At 48.6% G+C, this 21,866-nt stretch overlaps 1 protein-coding gene across 3 annotated transcripts in view; it reads right to left on the reverse strand.

The window, feature by feature from the left end:
• Nucleotides 1-7,706: 7,706 nt before the first annotated feature.
• Nucleotides 7,707-21,866, reverse strand: part of SLC25A48 (solute carrier family 25 member 48) — a 40,562-nt gene continuing 26,402 nt past the window's right edge. For 2 of the 3 annotated variants that reach the window (XM_090288288.1, XM_090288287.1), the window contains 4 exons: nucleotides 20,097-20,354; nucleotides 17,962-18,095; nucleotides 11,054-11,183; nucleotides 7,707-8,023 (listed from right to left, as the gene is read on the reverse strand). In XM_090288288.1, the coding sequence (XP_090144414.1) occupies nucleotides 11,061-11,183; nucleotides 17,962-18,095; nucleotides 20,097-20,354 (515 nt within the window). In that variant the 3' untranslated portion in view covers nucleotides 7,707-8,023; nucleotides 11,054-11,060. Of the gene's footprint in view, nucleotides 8,024-10,479; nucleotides 10,574-11,053; nucleotides 11,184-17,961; nucleotides 18,096-20,096; nucleotides 20,355-21,866 lie in introns of all 3 variants that reach the window. The other variant, XR_016513314.1, reaches the window with a different exon arrangement.

The raw sequence follows: 21,866 nt of genomic DNA on the forward strand, positions 1-21,866 counted from the left end.
GATATTCAATCATAATTTTTTTAAATCTTAGTTTGGACTAAAAGAGACATTTCTCAGTGATTTATTTATAGGGGCATGCATATCAAAGGGTAACAAATTGGATTTCGAAGTCTAGAGGCTTTCAGAAGGGCAACACTGGTTTAACCTTTGCCCTCCCTCAGTGCTAAGGGCCACCAAGCCCTTTGCAAGGAACACAGACCTTAAGACAAATAGACAATGGCCACAGTTTGTTGACCCATCTGCTTCTCTCAACAAGTGAAAACACTGTGTGACAGTGGTGGGTGGGTGGCACTGGGATACAAGTCCTATCAAGATTCCCTGAGGCTCTCCTATGACCGTGGGTATGAGAATGTGTGTTTCCTAAGTTCTCCCAGCGTCTCCTCTATGATCTCTTCCCCGAGACTCGAAGTGCTGAGCATCAGGTATCCTCAGCGTCCTCCCTCTTCGTGCGCAGTGACCCCTGCCCAGTGCACAGAACTCATACCTGGCTGTGGTGGTCTTGCCTGTCTCCCTAGCTGGTCTGTGGATTCCCACAGACAAAGGCCTGAGAAAAAGATCTAGCAAGTAATGCATTTATTATCATGTATTAATATTAAGCACGTAATTATTAAGCACTTATTCTGTATGTACTAAGCACACATTGTCTCATTTAAACCATAGTAACCAGAGGGGGTGGGTATTCTTGTTTCTGTTTTGTAGCCTCAGAAAAGTTCCATGACTTTCCCAAGGCCCACAGCTGGTGAGAGTTAGAGCAGCCCCCTCCCCCCCAGCTATCTCTGATTCCAAGCCCCTTTCTGCTCTTATTCTGTGAATATCAAGTATGTATGTTGTGTTTGCTGACTACAGTCTGAGGGTAAAAAGATTCATAAGAATATGAGCCCACACTCCCGTATCCAAAAACTCGAGGCCAAGATAGTCTTCAGCACTCAAAACGTTTAGCCTTTTAGGAAGGAAGTACACAGTTTATGCCTCATAAATCACATCACACCCTCAGCAGGGCCTGGGGAAGGATTTCGTAATTAAACACATTAATAATCTGCAGCAAAACACATTAGCGGTCACATGAGGTGATCAGGTTTGGCAGCCAAATGAGTCTCAACAAATCCTGGGCTCTGGGAGCTGTTTGGAATTCAGGATTGTGATGAGGGACGGAGGAGCACTTCTCTAGCTCCGGCCCCACTTACAGAGGGGACTCTCCCTCCTCAGGGCTTACCTGGGGCTGGGCTGGTGTCTGCAGCTTCTGTAAGCAACCTGAATGGCCCACCAAGTGGGGTCCCAGGTCTCAGTTGCAGGGCCTTCTCTTCTCCTCTCCTCCATCTGGGCTTTCTGAATGACTGTCCCCAGACACAATGTGTCGTGTTACACAATGTGGTTTACAGCCCGCAGCCTCAGAGCTGCCAGCTCAGCAAAGCTCACCCTGCACAGGGATCAACCCGAGGACAGATGCTGGTGATTGGTTTCAGAACACAACCTGGGGACACAATCGCTGCCAGAGGAGATGGGCAGAACAATGAGCTGCAACCCACCATCACGGACGGACTCATCGCAGGCACAGCTTGGTGGTTTCCCGCAGCTTCTTCTGCAAAGGTCGTAAAACCCACAGGCCATGCCCCCGCAGGCAAGCTCAGAGCAGGATTCTCAGTGCCCTGGTGAGGCGCTGTGACTGCTCTCTTCTCTGTGCCTGGAGAGCTGAGATTTATCTAGAAGGCACCTGTGAGAAAGAAGAACGCACATCTACTGAATGTTTACTGTTACCAGGCACTGTGCTCAGCATGTTTTGCTAAGTATCTAGTTGGATCTTTACAACCACCCTTTGAGATGAAATATAATTATTGTATATAATTATTCTCAGTGCACAGATGAGGAAACCAAGGCCCAGAGAGGTTACATAACTGGGGCATACCCTCAAATGGCAAAATTATTTTTTCTACCATCAGGTAGGATGGATGCTTGAAAAAAAAAAAAAGCTAAATTTAGTTAATGTAGAGAAAGCTTCATTTACTTTGTCTACACCTGAAGGTGTGGTTGGATCATTCAGCAAACCTATAAAGTACAGAGTGAGCGCCAGGTGCTGAACTCAGTACAACAACAATATACAGCAGCATCTTTAGGGTCTGCAGGTGAGGACCCGAGAGACCTGGCCTGTGTTGCCGGGAGGTAGGAGGGGACAAGGCACTGGGGTTGGGTCTTGTGACTGGCAGGGTTGACTGCCACTCTCAGCCAGAGGAGGGAAGCAGTGATTCTCTGGATGGCTTTTCTGACTCCCAGGTGCTCATGGGCTTGACTCCTCTGCTGGACCAAATGTTTCCTGGAAGCCTCTTTGATGTCATGCTGGCAAAGTGAACCCAGAACCCTGAAGGGCTCAAATCAACAGCTTGTTGGACACCCTGGCCATGGAAGGACTACATCAGCATCCTCAACTACTCCGACCCCAGAATGTTTCAGATGTTCACTTACAGGTCCAAAGGCCTAGAATCCAGGTGTCTGGAGCTCTCAGAGTTTCCCCTGCAGAGACAAGGCCATCCTGTGGGCCACCTGAAAAATGCAAACAAAAAATCACAGTGACCCCCCCACCGCCTTCCTTTAGCATCTATATTTTGCACTTTAGTTTACAAAACCATTTTTGCGCTTGATTCTCACTGAAGCCCTGGAAGGTAAGTAAGGGACACCCAGTGTGGCCATTTTACAGATGAGGAAACTGAGGCCTAGTGGGGCAAAGCTTGCTGAGGTCACACAGGGAGCAAATGACACACCTGGAACTGGAACCCAAGGTGAAGATCTTCCTAGTCTGAGGTTCATTCCACCACAGAGTAGTAAAAGGACGACGACAAGGGAGACAGGAGACCCAGAAAATATGATGAGTAGTGTTACAGGACCAGATGCTGCCACCACAGAGGCCAAGATTACAAGCTACCAGAAGCTGGTAACATCAGGAGGGCATGGTTGACCTCTGCTGCCACCAAGTGGCGATTCTGCAGCTTATCAGCCAAGAAAGCCTTTGGGTGGCAGATTCTTCTGTAGAGCAGAGCAGCGTTCTCAAAGGCGGCCCTTGGGTCAAAACTGTTTTTATATAACACTAAGATAGTACCTGCCCTTTTCAGTCTCATTTTCTCACACGTGTACAATGGCGTTTTGCAAAGGCTACATGGCCAGTGACATCACAACAGATTGAAAGCAGAAGCCTATGGGGATCCACCTGCCCTCTGTTTAAGCCAGATGTTTAGGGAGATTTGCAAAAAGGTAACAGTGCAATTATTTATTTTTTGGGGGGGGGAAGGAATAGCTATTTTCATTGAAATGTTATTATGTTAACATGTAATGGGGTTATTATACTTTAAAGGAATATTTTGAAAATTGTTTTAATTTCTGGTAAATGTTATAATCTACGAAAACAAAAGTTCTTTGAGGCCCTCACTAATTTTGAAGAATGAGAGGGGCCGTTATTGAGAACTACTTTTAGAGTGTCAACTAATGGTTAATTCAATACCAACAAAAATCTTTCTTTTTGGGTGTGGTGAAGAAGAAAATTTTATTCAGTGAAAAACAGCTCAGTTGTGATACAGCATAGTGGAAGAACAGCTCTGGGGCCAGGCTCTTCTCCCGCTAGACAGCTCTGCTCTGCTCCATGCAGTCCTGCTTTGGTCTGCTTTGTGCTGCACTGGTTGGCTCCACTCCTCTCCATGACTCTCTTCAGTGATTCACTCAGCCAGGGAGACACAGCTTCATTCCTCAGTGGAATGGGAACCTGTGCTTCACAAGCCAGAGGGGAGCTGGCTTATATGGACAGGAGTTCCTGCCCCTGGTCCCTGATTGGTCTGTCCTCATGCATATGACAGCTCCAAATCCTCACAGTTCGGACCAAAAGGCACTGTCCTGACTGGTTAAGATAGAGACACTCTGATTGACCAGAGCGGTGCAGCTCTGATTGGATGGGGCATAAAATTCCAGGAAACCTTTATAAGGGCTGGCTCAGCTGACAGAAATGCAGAGCAGACAGGTAATTGAACACCGGCGTCTCTGTGAAGCCCCATTTGCATGGGAGGCCCCTTGCAGAAACGGTTGCGAGGCTCTGTTATTATTGTTTTAAAAATTGAGCCTAGTTAGCCACCAGGAGCCCTTCTTAGTAGGGGTCTCCTCCACCCCCCTTCCTCCTTCAGGGTTCACAAGGGTAATGGTAATTGTTATTTTTTTCACTGATAACAGGAATGCTCCCAGTTCATAGAGATCAGGGTACCCAGGCTAAAGAAAAGCACAGAGGCAGGAAAGCCTGGAGGGTGGTGAGCAGATAGGAGCTGGTCCAGTACGTTTGATGGATTACTCAGTCATTCCTTCAACAAACATTTATTTTTTTATTTTTATTTTTTTATAATTTATTTGTTTGTTTGCTTATTTATTTACTTTTAGAGAAAGGGGAAAGGAGAAAGAGAGGGAGAGAAACATCACTGTGTGGTTGCCTCTCACTCGCGCCCCCAACTCGGGACCTGACATGCAACCTAGTTATGTGCCCTGACTGGGAATCGAACCAGCGACACTTGGCTCACAGGCCGACACTCAATCCACTGAGCCACAGCAGCCAGGGCTCCTTCAACAAACATTTAAATGCTCATTATGCACCTGGCATCGGATGGGATGGAAAAATTGGATAGAATAATAGCAGATGAGTCTGGCTCTGGCTGGTGTGGCTCAGTGAATTGAGTGCCGGCCTGCGATCTAAAGAGTCACCAGTTTGATTTCCAGTCAGGGCACATGCCTAGGTGTGTGGTGGCAGGCCAGGTCCCCGACTGGTGGCACTTGAGAGGCAACCACACATTGATGTTTATCTCCCTCTCTTCCTCTCTTCCTCGCTAAATAAATAAATAAATAAACTTAAAAAAATCTTAATGAAAAGAAAAAGCGGTGAGTCTGGAAGAGCAGTCCTGGTGGGAATTACCAAAGGCCTTCAGAGGAAGTTAGGGACTTTGTACGTTGTATGTCCCAACATCTTTTTTTCCATCATGAAATGATGTTCCTTAAGATGAACAGCAGGGGGCAGTGTAGCCTCAGGAAGATTATCAGATAGAACTGGCAGTCCAAGCTCTCAGCAGGAGCTCGGGTACATTGGAGCCTCAGTTTCTCCATTTGTAAACGTTGTCAGCAATGCTTCTTTTTGCTTACCTCCTCCTCTTGTTCATGGGAGAAACCTGGTTCTTCTTGTCGACGCAGTAAAGAATTACAGATCAGCAAGTCCATTAGTATGTAAGCAGTGTTTATTAATGATGCGTTCTCACGGAAGACAATGGGCCTTGCCTGGGTGAGGGGGTGAAAGTCATAGGTTCAGGACATGGTAAGGGCGGCAAGAGCAGGGGCTGGAAGAGCCGGGGTGTCAGGAGCAGGGGTAGCAAGAGCATCAGGTCCTCTATTCTGAGGATTTATATAGTTAGTGGGATGAGGGTGAAGAAGTTACATATTGATTGATGAGTAAAGGTGGTGCCAGCTTTCCCAGGGGAGGAAGTGACTACCCAAACAAGGTGTGTGTGAGGGCCTGTTAGCCCGAATCCTTATCTTGCTCCAGACCCCATTTGTTGTTCTTGTTGTAAAATAGACACGTGACAGGAGACAGTTAATTAAACTTGGGACAGTTATCCAAAGTTATTCATGGGCTCTTTCTGTAAGCATTAGGGATCCATCCCCTCATAAAACAGATAGTGGCCAGAGATAGGCAATTCACTAAAGTTGTGTTATGTGCTTCTTCTTTGGGCACTGTGGGCCCCCTCTTCTTCCCCCTTCCAGGTTTTGGGATGAAAACACAGTTTCGAAGGCTTTCTTCCCCAGGTAGTAGAAATGATACATAGAATTTCAAGGGCTTCCCTCTTCCTGTGCTAATATAGTGTTTCTTGCGATGTTGGAACACCTGGCAATATTATCAGACCAGGCTCAGGACTGCTGAGTTAGTGGGTAAGATGCATCTCCCTCCTCCTCCCTGCCTTGGTTTAGTATCCATTCTACCTGAGTGCAACCAGGGTGCTAGGTGCTGGCCAGCAACAGCAGCAGAGTCTCAGAGTTCTTCCCATGCTGCCTCCTGCCTCATTACCATGGAGAGAGAGGGTCATAAGATGATCAAGAGAAACTGGGAGGGGTTCTGACACCTGCAAAAGGTCGTTTACTGGATCTCAGCCTTACCCAGGGCATCCAGCAGAAGACCTCAGCTGGCCTCGTGAACACACCAGCACTTCCAAACAAACGGGGCAGCCAGGACCAGCGCCAGGAAAAGGTCTAGTTGAGACAGACTTAACTGAGGCCATATCAGAGAAAAGGCCTCAGGTTCACCAGGAATGGACTAAATGTCAGTGACCATCTCCTCACCAGTATCCACCATGGCTGCCCAGGACCAGGGGTGCTGGGATGGGCATGCAGACCCATCTCTCCTGTCAGTACACCAGGACGGAAGTACTGCTGTCCCCAACGCAAAGGACAGTGTCTGCATGTAACAGGTGCTCAACACCTGTTTGATGACTGAAGAGATAAAAGAATGCCCCACTGCTGGAGGGATCGAGACTTTATTTTTTTATGTTTTTTAATCCTCTCCCAAGGACATGTTTTTTCCATTGCTTTTAGAGAAAGAGACAGAAGAGAGAGAGAGAAACATCGATGTAAGAGAGAAACATCAACTGCGGCCTCCCTTATGCTCCCAGAGTGGGGATTGTCTGTGCCCTGACCAGGGTTCGACCCCACAACCTTGTGGTTACTGGACAATGCCCCAACCAACTGAGCCACCTGGCCAGGGTGAGGGATAGAGAGTTTGGACTGCAGGTGTGCCTAGGGCACCCCCCCCCCAAGGCCAGGGGACATGAAGCAGAAAGATCAAGGGGGCATACCGAGGCTTTTATTTCGGGGGCAGGGGGGAACCCTTTCCTAAAGCATCAGGATGAACAGATGAGACTGAACACTTTCCACTCCTTTGTGCCCAGCAATGCTTTGGCTTGGTGCCGGGTTTGTAGGGCAAGGGACTCCAGAGACATGCTCTGGATCATTCAAGGGGGGTGAAAGGGTGTGGGGAAATCAAAGGGAAAAAAGAGAAGAGAAATCTAAAAATATTTTCCCCACCGGGATTTAAGCCAGGAATGGCAAACAGATTCATTTGTATGTCCGTGGTGACTGGATGCTGGTGGTTGTTCCGGGCACTGTGTTGAGAAGGATTCTGAAGCTGCATTCAGCTCTGTGGGAGAGGGCTCGCTGCCTGATAGAGATGCCTGCTGTAGGCACAGGAAGGGGACCCATGCCACGCGGCAGCAGGGGAGCACTGGCCTCTCCACATGGTTCTGGTGAGCAATACAACTAGAATCATGACATCACTCTGGAAACCAGACTGTGGACAACCTGCTTTATTTTGCTTTGCTGTGTTTCTCCATGTGAAAACGAGGCCCCCAGAATGCCACGCTTCCGCGCTCAGTGTCACCATGGCAGAAGCTGCTGGATCAGCTTGTGAGCTGTGTGCTGGCTGTGGGGAGAGTGCCTCCAGGGCTTCCTTTCCCTCCTGGGCCCTTCCGACCACTGCATGCCCCCTGCCCACCTCAGGCAGCTGGGAAAAGGGAAGTGAGACTTCTCACCTGTGGCGAGTGGCCTCCTCTCTGGGTGACCTCTATGGGGGTCTAAACAGAGGAAAGAATGAGGGTGGCTGGTGTCTCCTGGAAGCCAGGCAGAAGCATCTGACACAGAAAGGACCTGAAGAAGTTCTCACTGTTTTTATTTGGAGACTTACAGACAACACCAGCTCCTCCGTGAATTCCTAGGGAGTTTACAGCAGTCGTGGGGAGCAGGGCCTATGTCACCCCTCATTTTACTGGGTGCCAGGGCAGCTCTGAAACAGATGGCGATCAAGCAATGGTCCTTCCAAGGCAGCGGCTCGGTGGTTCCGGCTGGGAGGGGAGGAACAGAGCACTTGCCATCAGGAGAGGAGGGATTGAGGTCAGCAGGTCCTGGAGATGCCACGCCCTCCCTGCAGAGGGGGCACTGAGGCGCTGGTCAGGTGACACCAGCCCTGGCCCTGGGGAAGGAGGAAAGATTAGATTTTCATCTGGGGTTATCAGTCAAACAACCCACGTGGAGCTGTTTTAGTGAAGCAGTAATTGGCACAGCACCACCATGAGGCCAGGCTGGTGAAAAGCCATGAGGTGGTCTAGGTTATGCATAAATGTTCAAAGAAAGATATTACAGCAGGAAGAATGTATCTTCTTTCCTTGAAAATGTATTTTCCTAGAATTGGAAGAAGACCAATGAGGCTTGGAGCAGGAAAATCAGGGCAGGGGGCAGAACAGCATTATTCAGGAAGTTTCCGGAGGGCGTGGATCCCGGTGCACAGGCAGGAATGCGTGCGCTGGATCGACAGGCCCCAGACAAGCCCAAGAACTAACCACTGACCAGTGGTCGGGACCCCGCTCCTGTTACCACAGGCCGCCTTCCTCATACTGTCTGACTCCGGATTCTCCAGGTGAACAGATAAAATTAACCACGTCACCAAACAACAGCCTTATGCTGTGTTCACTCAGTCATAAATGGTCTTGGGGGTGGGGGGCACTCACAGGTTGACCTGGGGAGAAATAGCTGAGCAGACGAATGACAAGGACATGTTCTTCTCCCCGGAACTGAATGGGAGCCGGGGGGAGGCTGAAGCTGCTTGCAGCTGGGCTGTTTGCTGCAGGAACTTGAACACAATTTCATGTCATTCCCACCACGACTGTCACCGTCCTACCACCTCACTAGTTCTCTAATTACATCGTCTCACTGTCCTCAGTTTAGACGATGAGGGAGGCACTGGTTGCCACGTGGGTAACACGTGGCTCTCACGCTGGCCGAGACCATGACCTGCCCGACATCTCAGACTTCCGCGGCGAGTTCAGAGGGCCTTGGTGTCCTTGGGTTAGGTCAGGAAGCTGAACTCCGTGGGTGAGGCTTGTTTAAGATGAGGGCCCCAAAGAGTCACTCACAGCAACCCCCTCATTGCAGCTGAGAGGCAGCAGCCTCGTCCCCACCCCAGCAGACAGACGTCTGTGCCCTTGTACGTTCAGAGCACTTTCAGAAAGAAACGCTTCCAGTTGGGGTGGTCGCTGTTCTGAACGGCCAAATCCAAAACAATTAGGGTTTGGCTTGCTAGAAACTTCTTCTTTCCTCCTGAAGTAGCCAATCACCAGGGTGATCGCAAGTAGCAGAGTCTAGCCACTCTGGATCTGCCAGGTCTTGGCACGAAAACCACCTTGCAGCTGAAGGTTTAAGGACATGGAAAAACGGTCCCAGACTATTAAACAGGAGAGCATTATAAAACACCGTGGGAAGCAGAACCCCATTTTGGGGGTACAACATAAAAAAACTTGGAAGAATAATAGGAAGGTCTTGGAATTATACGGTTTTTTTTGTTGTTCTTTTAGTTCATTCCTTTTTTTCTATTTTTCTGCAATAAAAATGCATTGGTTTTATTACAGGATTTTTTAAAAGCCACTTTTACCTCTTCAAAGGGGGGAGTGGCAATATCTGAGCACAGCTTTCGGAAATGGACGTCTCTTCCCTGCTCCAGACACAGGCCCAGTACAGTAACTTGTCACACAAGATGTTTAATAATGCAAAATGCATTGCTACCCTTTTTCTTTTATATGAGAAGGCAAAAAGCCAGCAAAACTGTGAATGTGGGTGTTTTAGTAAAGAGCTAAAAGCGTTTGTTTTAAAGCCAGTGTCTAGGGCTTGGCCTGGGCTCACTCCTGTCAGCCGGATCTGTGCTGCCCTAGCCCTGGCTCTGGGGCCTGGCACGTGCAGGCGTCCTGGCAGGGCTCAGCTGCCTGGAGGAGGTGGCAGGGGCCTTGCTCAACCTTGCTGATGAAGACTCTCCTTCCTGAGAGAATTTGCAGTCACCACGTCCAAAGCAAAATGGTTTCTGGGTAACTAGAAAATTCAGTGACTCACTGCACTTTGTCTTCTGAGCTCTGGACGTGACCAGTTTGGGGCGAGAGAAGGAGACATAAGAGAGGACAATAAGAGAAGAATTGAGAAGATACTAGCAGTTGATCACCCAGCCACTGGATGATGTTTCTAAGTGGCCATTTTTGTGGCAAGCTCTGGGAGAGGCTCAAGCCACACAGAAGTGAAATAACTGTCATATCTCTCCTGGACTTTCATTCTCTCCTGGGACTTTCATGCTGGCTGGGGAGTGAGGAAAACGCCAGGCAGTTATAATGCAGGTAGGTGTGGTAGGGACTGAGCAGGGGCTGTGGGAGGGAGCCCACAGCAGGAACAACTCCTCCTGGCTGAGGCATCAAGACAGGCTTCCTGGAGGAGGAGACTTCTAGACCAAGGCATGGATGACAAACAGGAGTTGATGAAGCCAAGGACAAGAGGGAAGGTGTGAAAACAGGGCAGGGACAGCATGTCAGGCAAAAAGACCCAGAGATGAGAGTGAGGGCAGGATGCTTAGGAGGGTGGTGAGCACAAGATGGGTAAGGATGGATGCTTTACCTAGAGGGCAATGGGGAGTCATTGAAGGCATATGAGCAAGGGAGTCTCTAGCTCAGATTTCTGTTTTTAGATCCTTTGGGCTGCCGTGATCTTTCTGCAATGAGAAAGGGAGAAGGAAAGGGTGTGGGCAGAAGGAAATGGGGGCAGGGGCTCTGCCCTAGAGCCTTGGGAGCCTGTTGGTGGCTCTCAGACTCAGGCTCTGAGCTCAGCAGGGAGGTGGGGGATGGTGCCCATGTGATAGCGGTTGGGCACCCTGGTTTGAGTCCCCACTTCTGAGCCGGATCTTTAAATGGTACAGTGAAACCACGCTTCTCTCCAAGGGCCACCCATGCTACTGCATGGACAAACAGACAGGGGAGCTGATTAAAGAGAGGGGAGTCCTGCGCACCCAGCTCACTGCCAGTCTCAGGGATGCCTTTGAGAAGGGCTTTTGGGTGATGAGAAGGTTGGCAACCCTAGCCCCAGGACTAACACAGGTTGGACAGGAAGCGAAGGCCAGAGAGACATTTTCATGGCAAAGAAGAGAGTCTGAAGCTCTGGCAGGTGCAGTTGGCTGGGAAGGAAACACACTGACCTGGCGCTCAGGGGCTGGTCACCGTGTGGTCCCCTCGGATGGCCCGCAGTGAGAGCTCGTACCCCAGGAACATGGCCGCACTCATGGGAAAGCCCCGCACAGCATTCACCGTGATGCCTCTGAAAAACACCTTTGACAGGAGATGGTGTTATCACAGGGGACTGGCCCACACCCTCTGTAGGGCCACCATGGAAGGGAAGAGAGAGGGCTGGTGGTGATGCCCACTTAGGACCCTGTCTCAGGCAAGAGCCCAAGGGACCTGTGCAGGCAGAGACCACCTGGGATACCCCAGCCATGGCCCTTCCTGGACCCAGGTTGTATATGACAGCACTTTTCCTTCCAGGCCCTGGTCCACAACCACTAAATACTATGGGGAAACTGAGTCCTGTGAACACCCACGAATACTCGCTTAATTGCTGCTGTCTCTTGTGAAGATACACATACACACATGCACATGCACACACAATTCTCAGGAGTCTGGAAGTCAGAGCTCTGCACTTGGCAAAGGCAGAGCACCCAGCCGCGGCTGGTACTGTGACAGGTGCTTCACAGGACATCCCCAAAGGGGCCGGGTGGTGGAAACGAGGGCTGTGCTGGAGATGGCAGACACAGAGTCAAGGTGCAGCTTTGTTATTTGATAGCTGTGTTGTTTGGGCAAATGGCAGGCTCTGGCAGCTCAAATTTTCCGGCTGTGAAATAGGGGAAGCAAACTGTTGACCTGATGCAGCTGTTGAGGGAATAAAGGAGGTGATGCTGTTAAGCACTTAGTGGTGCCTACCACACAGCGAGTGCTCATTAACTGTTGACTATCACATCATCAACCTCATGATCAAGTCACCACTCTGTCCAGAGTGGCATCAGCCTTGATCACTTGTGTGGCCTGTCTGGATGAGCTGCTAGCCTTGGCCTTCAATATGAGAAGACTATTTGTCTTTCATTCCTAGGGAGTGTGATCAGATGCTTCCCTTCCCCACTGGATCTTCTTGCCTGCTGCAAGAAGACATTAATTAACATGATCTAATTACAGCCCTTGAAAGGTTATAGCCTACCAGGGGAGCTAAGCCCCATTCAGGGATAACTACAACATTATGTAGAACATAAGGAGAACCGGTAAGGGCTTTGGTGAGCAGTGCAGTGAGAGGAACTGTCCTTAAATGTCCCCTCTGGACAAAACATCTAAACACAAATTCCTACCCAAGCATAAATGACCCAATAACTCTCAGGCATAATCTGTTCATTGACTCCTGTATAATTTACTAAGTTTATGCAATAGAGCTGGTATTGTCATTTTAAGAAAGCAATAATCCAGCCTGTGGCAGCTGGGGAGATGCAGCTTGATTGGGAAGGGGAGAGAAGGGCCTTGTGGACTTGAGGGGAAGCCTCGGCCTCAGGGGAGGGAACAGATGGACCATGATCCCAGAGGTGAGCTGGTGGCTCTGCCAAACCCTGGAGAAATTCAGATAGGGGCAGGAGGGATCCTTGTCCCATTAGCACTCCTTCCGATGTCCAACCTCCTTGGAATTCCACAGGCTCACCCAGAGGGATGGTAACAGCAAGGAACTGGGTCAGGCTCCTAGAAAATTCCTTGCCCAGTGCCCTCAGAGGTCTCCTGTGGTCCTGGGCAGGGCTCAGCGAGGCAATGAAGCCAGGCAGGACCCAGCGTGGAGTGTGATCCTCCTGTCCCACAGCACTGGGCCCTGCAGGAGCCAGGGGCCACTTCAGACAGATAGATGTGATCTCCTTCCAATAGCTGTGGCTGTTCTGCCTCGGCTCTGTGAGGCCAAAAGGTGGCGAACAAAGTGCAGACCTTCTGGCTTTCACTGCAGCTTTCAGAACACAAAACACTAGACTGTGTTGTTCCTCCTGCAGCATCGATGGCTCCCCACTGCCCAAGAGCAAGTGCACATCCTTCCCTGTCCTGTCAGGATCCACACCCTCTCTTTCTGCAGTTTCTCTGGGCTGCCTCTTACACTCATCACTCTGGGTGGGCTAGTGGCTTGTCATTCCTCCTAAGGGGCCAGCTCTCTCCCACACTGGGCCTCTGCTGGAATGCTCCCCAGATCTGGCTGCACCCTCTGGTAGTCCTCCCAAAGCCACCCGACTTAGTATATGGCCCACTGCTTTCCGTGCACTTGGCATCTCTGCCATCACAGCACTTCTCACGCCATCTTCCAATTGCCCATGACTTGTGTATCCTCACACTAATAATCCCAGTAAGGGTCGTGAGAGCTGGACAGTGTGCACGACTTACCTCTGAATCCCCGGCACCTGCACTGTGCTTGGCCTAGAGGACCCTTAGTAAATTTTATTAAATGAGTCAGTGGAGGGGTGGATGGGTGGATGGGTGGATGGATAAATGGATGGATGGAGGGGTGGATGGATAGATGGGTGAAAGAATGAATGAATAGATGAATGAATGAGTGAACAAACTCCCTGATACAAAGAAGATTGGTTTCTGAGCTGGAAAAGTCCCAGTGGTGATTGTGATCGTAGGGGCTTCCTGGAGTAGACAAAAGACTCCAGAACCCCCAAGATGCAGAACCAAAGAGCAACCAACCATGGTGACCAAGGAAGCTTGTCTGCTACAAATGTTCCTCTCTGGCTCTCTTTAGAGTTACCCAGTCTCATCCAACTGTCCCAAACCCTTTCGTAATAGTCACCTCTGCGGAGCCAAAAGGCACCAAGCCACTCCTCCAGCGTCATTATTTCAGAGACAGCTCTCTATGTATGAGCCATGGCCCATGTGGCCATAACAACCCTCCCAGCAGGCAGAGAATGGATCCAGGCCATTCTCTTTCTTCTGTTCTGATGTGGGAATGCCCTGAAAATCCATGGACTTCTAATCTGCTATCATGAAGGCTGCTTCATGGCTACTCATTAAGTGAGTTACAAAAAGGGCTACTAAAATCAGCATGATCATTATCATTTCACTGCTTTCCAGTTCTCTTACCACTGAGCTCTTCTCCCATGGGAATGTGGGAATAGCTGAGCGCTTCATACCCTGCCTCAGGGAGCTCAGTGGAAGTGTTTCAGCATGGGGACTCCATAAACCTGGAGCTGGAGCCACCTCTCAGCCCTGGGAAAGTCTTTCCTCCTAAGAATTTGACTGTGAGACAACCCAACTTTCCAGGACTACATGGGATTTTTGTGTGTGTGACTCTATACTATTTGTGTGCAAACACACGTACAATATACATAAACATACATACACACATATATGGTTGCATAGGCTGTGAATATTTTTTGGAATATATTATAAGTAGTAACAGTGATTGCCTTTGAGAGAAGACTGGGAACCCCAAGAAGGATATTTAGATAGTATGCCCTCTTATACCTTTGGAAGCTTCCTATGTTCATACATAATTTTTTAACCTTCTAATAAAAATTTTAAAATTAATCTCAATGAGGTGATTAACCAAGCTGAATATTGTTATCTCTGCTTAAAACCTAACCCTGACTATAAACTATGGATCAAATGATATTGAGATTAAAAAATTGATCATCTGGCCTTGTTCTCTGGGACTTTTTATTATTATTATTATTACAGAGCACTGTAATTTTTGGAGGAAATAAATCAGCAATACATTTTGCCTGTACAGATACTTTTAGAATTATGACATTACTATTTCAGATAATAGACAAAAATATCTCAAATAAAAACAGAGCATCCCATTTGAATCTCTCTCGTGTGTTCCTCTGTACTTATTGGTTGAATCACAAACTATACCTCTGCCAAAAAAAAAAAAAAAGAAAAGAAAAAGAAAAAGAAAAAAATGACATTGAAGTAAGAATTCTAGGAAGACGGCAGAGTAGGAAGTACCAGTAATCTGCCTTTCCACCTAGACACCAATTATATGAGCAGAATCTGTCTGATTTTAGAATTCTGGAGTTTATTGAGGGCTTGTAACTTCCAAGGGAAGGTTTGGACGGTAAACTGTGATTCACTTCAGTCAATTTCAGGTCTTGGCACAGAAGCAGCTATCCATCCTCTGCCCAAGCCCTGTGGCCAGAAGCTGTGTACGTGTACCTGCAGCAACATGCACACAGTTTCTGGGAGCCAGGAGAGGCAGTAAGGACCCTGTCCTCCCAATATTGAAGATCTGTTTCTGATCACAGAGGAGCCATTGTTTTTTCCACTGCCATTGATATAAGCCCTTCCCCCTTGGGCTGAAGTGACTTTCAGGGGATTTAAAGGGCTGATAGCCCTCTCCCTTCATTTTTCTCTTTTTCCCCTTTGGGAGGCAGACGTGAAGGACTAGGACACTTAAAAGCAACTGCGTGTTTGGGGAAAATTAAGAAGTGACTGAACATGCCCAGGGAAAGGTGAAGCCTCATAAAAGACCTGAAAGGACCTCTAGTTTACACCTGATCTTTGGCATAGAGACAGTCTGCAATGATCAGGAACACAGAATAATAAACAAAAGCAATAACAGGAAGCATGAAATCCTTGGGAAAGAATCTGATCTCCAATGTAACCACATTATTAGATTCAAATGTCTAGTTTTCAACAACAACAAAATCACATGGCATACAAAGAAACAGAAAAGTATGGTCCATTTAAAACTAAACAAATCAACAGAAACTGTCCCCGAAAAAGATCTGATAGTGGAACTAATTGACAAAGACTTCTAGATGCTTGAAGAACTAAAAGGAGGTGTGGGAAAAATCAGGAAAGTGATATATGAACAAAATGGAAATATCAGTGAAGATAGAAAACCCATAAAGAAACCAGAAATAAATTCTGGAACTGAAAAGTGCAATAACTGTAATGAAAAATTTACTAGAAGGATTCAAAGGCATATTTTAACAGGCAGAAGAAAGAGTCAGCACACTTGAAGATAAGACAATGAAAAGTATTTAGGCCAAAAATTATTGAAAGAAAAAAGATCAAAGAAAAATGAACAGAGCCTAAGGGATCTGTGGGAAACTCTCAGGCTGATCAACATATGCATTGTGGGAGTCCCAGAAGGAGAAGAGAAAAAGGGGCAGAGACAACATTTGAAGTAACAATAGCTGAACACTTCCAGAATTTGATGAAAGACATGAATATAAACATTAAAGGAGTCAACAAATTCAAAGTATGATGAACTCAAAGAAACCCACACCAAGACACATACTAAACTTTTCAAAGATGAAGACAAAGAAATAATCTTGAAAGGAGCAAGAGAGAAGCAACTCATTGCAAAGGATCCTCAGTAAGATAACTTTAGAGGCTAGAAGACAATAGGACAATATATTCAAAGTGCTGAAAGAAAAAAATAGTCAGTTAGGAATCCTATATCCAGCAAAACTGTCCTTCAAGGGAGAGGGAGAAAGTAAAACATTCCCAGATAAACAAAAGCTGAAGGAGTTCATTACCACCAGGCCTACTCTGCAAGAAATGCTCAAAGGAGTCCTTCAGGGTGAAATGAAGTGACGCTGGACAGTAACTTGAAGCTGTATGAAGAAATAAAGACCTCAGTACAGGCAATTCATAGGGGGAGTGACGTCAGCATCATATCAGCACAAGACAGTCCTTGTTTTGTCTCTAGCTCAACAACAAAAAACTGGCATCCATCCATGGACAAAAGTGACTCTGTGGGAGTTGTAGGGTCCAGCACCACACACCAAGGGACCCAAGAGAAGTGTCTCCCATCTGTATATCAGGCAGACAGACCTCAATACTGGCAGTGGAGCTGGCTCTAGCCCCTTTTGGCTGTGGTCTATGAGCACCTGGAGAACACTGACTTGGACAGTTGTCTACAGGTGAGAGAGCCTTTGTGCAAGTCCAGGTTTCCAGAGGAGAAGTTCCAGCACACTAATGGAGCACAGAAAAAACAAAACAAACAAACAAAAAAACCTACAACAAGTTTGGATGCATTGGAGTGGCAGTTAGTTAGGAAATATTGGAGGGCTTGAGACAGGCAGCCACATGAGAAAGGGTCCAGAGATCAGTAGTAACATTAAAATGAATAAAACTACTAATACTAATACCAATAACAAATTGGTAACTCTAAATGTTCTCTGTGTGATGCCTTAAGGTAAACACTTTTTATATGCAGAATTTAATTTAACCCATAAATATCCCTGTTGTTCATGGTTATCCTAGGAGAAACCAAGCCCAGAGAGGTGAAGCAACTTGTCTGAATTCCTCCAGCTCATAAGTAGCCAGGCTTGGCTTTGAACTCTAGCTTGCTGATTCTAAGAGGCATACCAAGAACACTAGGGGCCTATTCGAGGAAGAACAAACAAGGGTTTCTCTGGAGTGTGCTGACAATGTCATGGGAGGCAAGATAGACAGGGATGAATTCATTTACAACCTTGGACACCAGGTGTGGAAGTCTGGTCTTCATTCTGGAACAGTTTAGAGGCAGAAAGGGGCTTGGGTTTAAGGCAAGACCCTTGGGTGCAGGGAGGAGAAAAGAGGAGAAGGGAGACAAAGCCTGGTTGGCGGCTGCCTCAGTAGCTTTGACCAGAGGTGACGGGCTCTGGACTCACATGGGTGGGAGAGCAGAAGACAGATGAGGAAGCTGGAACCTGTGAGATGTGATGACTGAGGTGCTTCTCACGTGGAGGAGAGAGAGCGAGGCACTGAGCAGTGAGTGAGGAAGGACCTCCCAGCCGATCTCGATGAGAGGGCAAGCTTTGGTGACCCACAGATGTGGGTCCAGGTCCCGCTCTGCCACACCGCAGCTGTCGGACCTCAGGCGGGTACCAGTCCTCTCTGAAGCTCCTTCAGGAGGGGGCGCACCCACCCCCTCCACCAGCCCGGGGCCGGGACCAGATGAGACAAGTTTCTCTCGCAGGGCTTGGTAAGCAGTAACCGCCAGCACCTCGGGTTCCCTTCTCTATGATCTCACATCCCCCCAAATGTCTGACCCACTTTCCAGGGACTGACACCGACCCCGCACGACTGCTGTGGGGCTTACTTTAAGACCGTCCTTCTGGTAACTCTGGAAGATACAGTCCAGGACACCTTTGTATTTGTTTAAATAAACCCCATCAGCTTGGAGTCGGCTTTTCACAACATCCATAGGAGTCGCTGTCCCCCAAGAAATGGCTCCTGTAAAGAGAGACAAACAGGAGTCAGGGGCTCACTGGCTGGGGTCTGGAGGGGACCCTGCAGATTTCTGCCCTTCAGAGGCTTAATAAGCTGAAAACGCTCAGGTTTAGGGCCTGTAAAGGCTGTTCCTGAACCTCCCCGCCACTTACTGTGGGACTTGGCAGAATTATCCTACCCCCTGTAAGCCTTGGGTCTGTCATCTATAAAATGGGACCACAGTCCCTGTCTTCACGGGTTTGCTGTGAGGAAAATAAATAGATGCACGTGCAGCATTTAGCACAGCGCCAGGCCCACAGCCAGTGCTTCGTAAGTGGGAGCCTGTATTGCAGCTTTCCCTGCAGAAACAGGAATGGGCCCCACCAACACTTTGCAGCGCCTTTCCAGGGGCAGGGGAGAGCCCGCCGTGGGGCCTGAGGCTGAAGGCTTGCAGTTCTCAGAGGCAGCATTTACCCTGAACAGGAAGAAGCGAAACGAACCTTTGCAGACAGGCTGGTGGCCAAGGGGCGGGGGCCGCCTGGGGATTGCAAAGAATAGGAACAGGCCTTTAAAACCTCTTATCTTTTCCAGATATATGGGGCAGAAGCCTCAGGGCCACGTGCCCCTGGGTCATCCTCGTTGGAGGACAGGTGACTGATTTGAGCACTTTTGTGACATTAAGAGACTCTAGGAAAACAATTCCAGGTTATTGTGTAAACACAAAACTTGGCGCACTCTCGGATGGGGAGAGAAAAACAAACTGATGCCAAAGTTCAAGGCTGCTGGTTTGCAAGGTTTTGTAACTGCTGCCCAAAGGCTCCCCAGAGAGGCCTTGGCCTGCCCCAAGCCCTCTGCCTACCCTGGCGTGCAGCCCTGTGGCCCCCTGCCCAAGGCCCTCGCAGCCCTCTGGACCTCTCCTCCCTCTGCCTCCTGTCAGGGTGGCAGGCACACTCCCTTGTTCCCCAGCCCCTGGTGAGGTTATTACAAATGGAGGTTGGCCTGCCAGGCCACTCACACCTGCTCTCACCAGAAATGAGCGTGGGGGTGGCAGGGACTCGTTTGTCCTATCGGCCAGCAGCACGTGCCCCATCACAGCGTGGCCAGCTCCTGAAGAAGCGCTGTGGGGCTTGGGTTCTCCGATTTCTTTGATTCTACTCTCTCTCCATTCCACTTCAAACAGGTTATCACACGCTTCTCTTGACCAAAATGGGTCTTGTCCAAGTCCCTGATGATGGGTACACATCACAGAGGCCCTGGGGTGGGGAGAGCACCAGGCACAGGCAGCCCGCAGCAGAGGGGCTGGGGGCTGGAGCTCAGCCTTCCTGGCGCAGGAGCAGAAAGTGAGTGCAGGTGGGTAACAGGCAGCCAGATCATACAGGGCCCGAAACAGCCCTGCGAGGCCATTGACTTCTACCCTGTGTGACGCAGGGGTGCAGTGTGAGTTCTGAGTAGGGAGGTTAAGTCATTGGGCCATGGTCACAAAATGAGTAAGTGTGAATCTGAACTTGGATCTTTCTGATGTAGAGTCCCTGTTGTACTGTCTGCACTGCCTGGTGACCTTGGGATGGTCATTTAATCCCTCTGAGCCTGAGCTTCCTCATCTGAAACATGGGGATACTAACTCCTACCTTCTGGGGGTAATGAAATGCTCACATGAGAAAGGTTTACAGTGTGCCAATATTCAAAAAAGGTAAATCACAATGACCAATTTCCTTTGCAAAGCTCAGAAACACCTGACACAGAGTAAGTATTCAAAATGTATCTTTGGACTGAAAGTATGATAGAATGAGCTCAAACACGTACTTGTTACCCCCATAGATCCAGTGAGCAGAGATGGAAGAAAGGTAGGACTATTCCTCATTCTTAGACCGTTCTCAGGCACATAGTAGGTACTTAACTTGGAACTGTTGGATGAGTGGCTGGATGAACCTGCCCCTACCCAGGGCTGAGCAGGGCATGATAGGCTCCCTGGCTGTCCCACTGCAGTGTCCAGCATGGAAACAGGGACCAACACTGCTGCCTTACCTGCTGTGCCACCTGCCAGCCACACGGCATAGGGGCTGGGGTCTGCACAGGCTTCAGGTGTGATCCAGTCGCTCAGGAACACATAGGGGATAAAGTAGAGGCAATAGCCCGGGACGTCCCTCAGCAGCATGGCATTGGCGCCCCGGTACAGCCCTGCCAGGCCCTCCGTCTGCACGATGGTTGCAATACAATGCACAGGCCCCTGGTAGGCTGGCCGCTCCCCCAGAGCCACTGCCCTGGACTTTTGACTGAGGTTGGCTGCAAAGACAGGCGGCAGAAGATGACAAATGACCCAGGGGGCAAGAGACTGGCCATTCCCTGGAGCCAGCTCAGCCCAGGGGCAGTTCCAACTCACGTGGCCCATTGGTTTTTACCAAACCTTCTGACCTCCTTGGCAGCTCAAACCAGGGTTTTGGAGTCCCAGCAGAGAGCCCCAGCCAGATTGGAGACAATCCCGTCCAGGTGGGAAAGCACTAGTTGCCTTAGAATGCCCAGGGTTTCCTGGTCAACCATTGCTATGTCTTCCTAAGCAGACGTCCCTGTAGAACTCCTAGGATCACACATGAAAAGCTGTACCAAGCTCTTCCTTGAAGCAGAGACTGGAAAATCCAGCACCCTCTGTGTGTGCGTGTGTATTTGTGTACAGGGTGATAAAAAAGTACAATGCATGAGATTTAGACCCAACTCCAAATCCTGGCCCCACCACTTACAAATATTTTGTCTTTGGTAGGCCACCTTTTTCAACCTTTGTTTCCTGATCTTTGTAAAGAACATAGTCCAGTACTGTATTGTATACTTGAAAGTTGCTAAGAGAGATTTTAAAAGTTCTCACAATATACACACCCATAAAATGGTAACTGTGTGAGGTGATGGATGTGCTAATTAACCTGAACTTGGGAATCCCTTTGCAATATACACGTATATTATCATCACATTGTACACCTTAAACTTACACAATGTTATATGTCAATTATATCTCAATAAGGCTGAAAGAGTGTTTGTTCAAAAAATAAAAGAACAGGCAATTGTGGGTATAAATAAGCAATACCTATACAGTGCTCGACATGGTTCTAGGAACAATGTAGAGGTGCAATAAATCACCCACAGATTATTTCTAAGACCCAGGCTGACTGGCACGAATCAGGAGCAGGATGCGCTGGCTGGAGGGCTGGGCTCGTGTTCACTGACTCACTCCAGCCCTGGCGCCATGGGTCCCTCAAAGTCCAGGGACACAGGGATGCTGTCCCCTTCTCTGACCTGCTGGGTCACTGCTGGCAGATCACAGGTTGCTAAGTCTGTAGCTTCTTCTAGGGGCATGTGTAGCCAGAAAGCAGAGACTCTGTCTCAGATTTAACCTGCTCCCCTGTCTCCATCTCTGATTCTCACCTCTGCTGCGGTGGACCCTACAGCACAGCTTCAACTCATAGCCAGAGAGGCCTCCCAGTCACTGCGTAGATAGAGCAGACTTGCATTCTCAACTTTTTCCCTCCTTGAAGAACTGGCATGACATTCCCAGGGAAGAAATTTGCCTGTGATCACAAGCCTATTTTGCCACCGGGGTTTAATTCCCAGTATGCACCATCTCAGTTTCGCTTTACACATTCTGGCAAACAGGCAGATCAGTTTCATTACAGAGTTGAACTTCCAAGTGCCCCAAGTAGTTCTACCTTTATCAGAGGAAAGGTTAGGACAATATATGCAGCTTCACGATGCCACAGCCCAAACTGGAGATTTGGGAGTAATGTGCCCCATTTCACACATCCCAGCGTA

This window comes from Furipterus horrens, unplaced genomic scaffold (assembly GCF_987537825.1).
Source record: "Furipterus horrens unplaced genomic scaffold, mFurHor1.1.pri manual_scaffold_10, whole genome shotgun sequence".
Lineage (NCBI taxonomy): Eukaryota > Metazoa > Chordata > Mammalia > Chiroptera > Furipteridae > Furipterus > Furipterus horrens.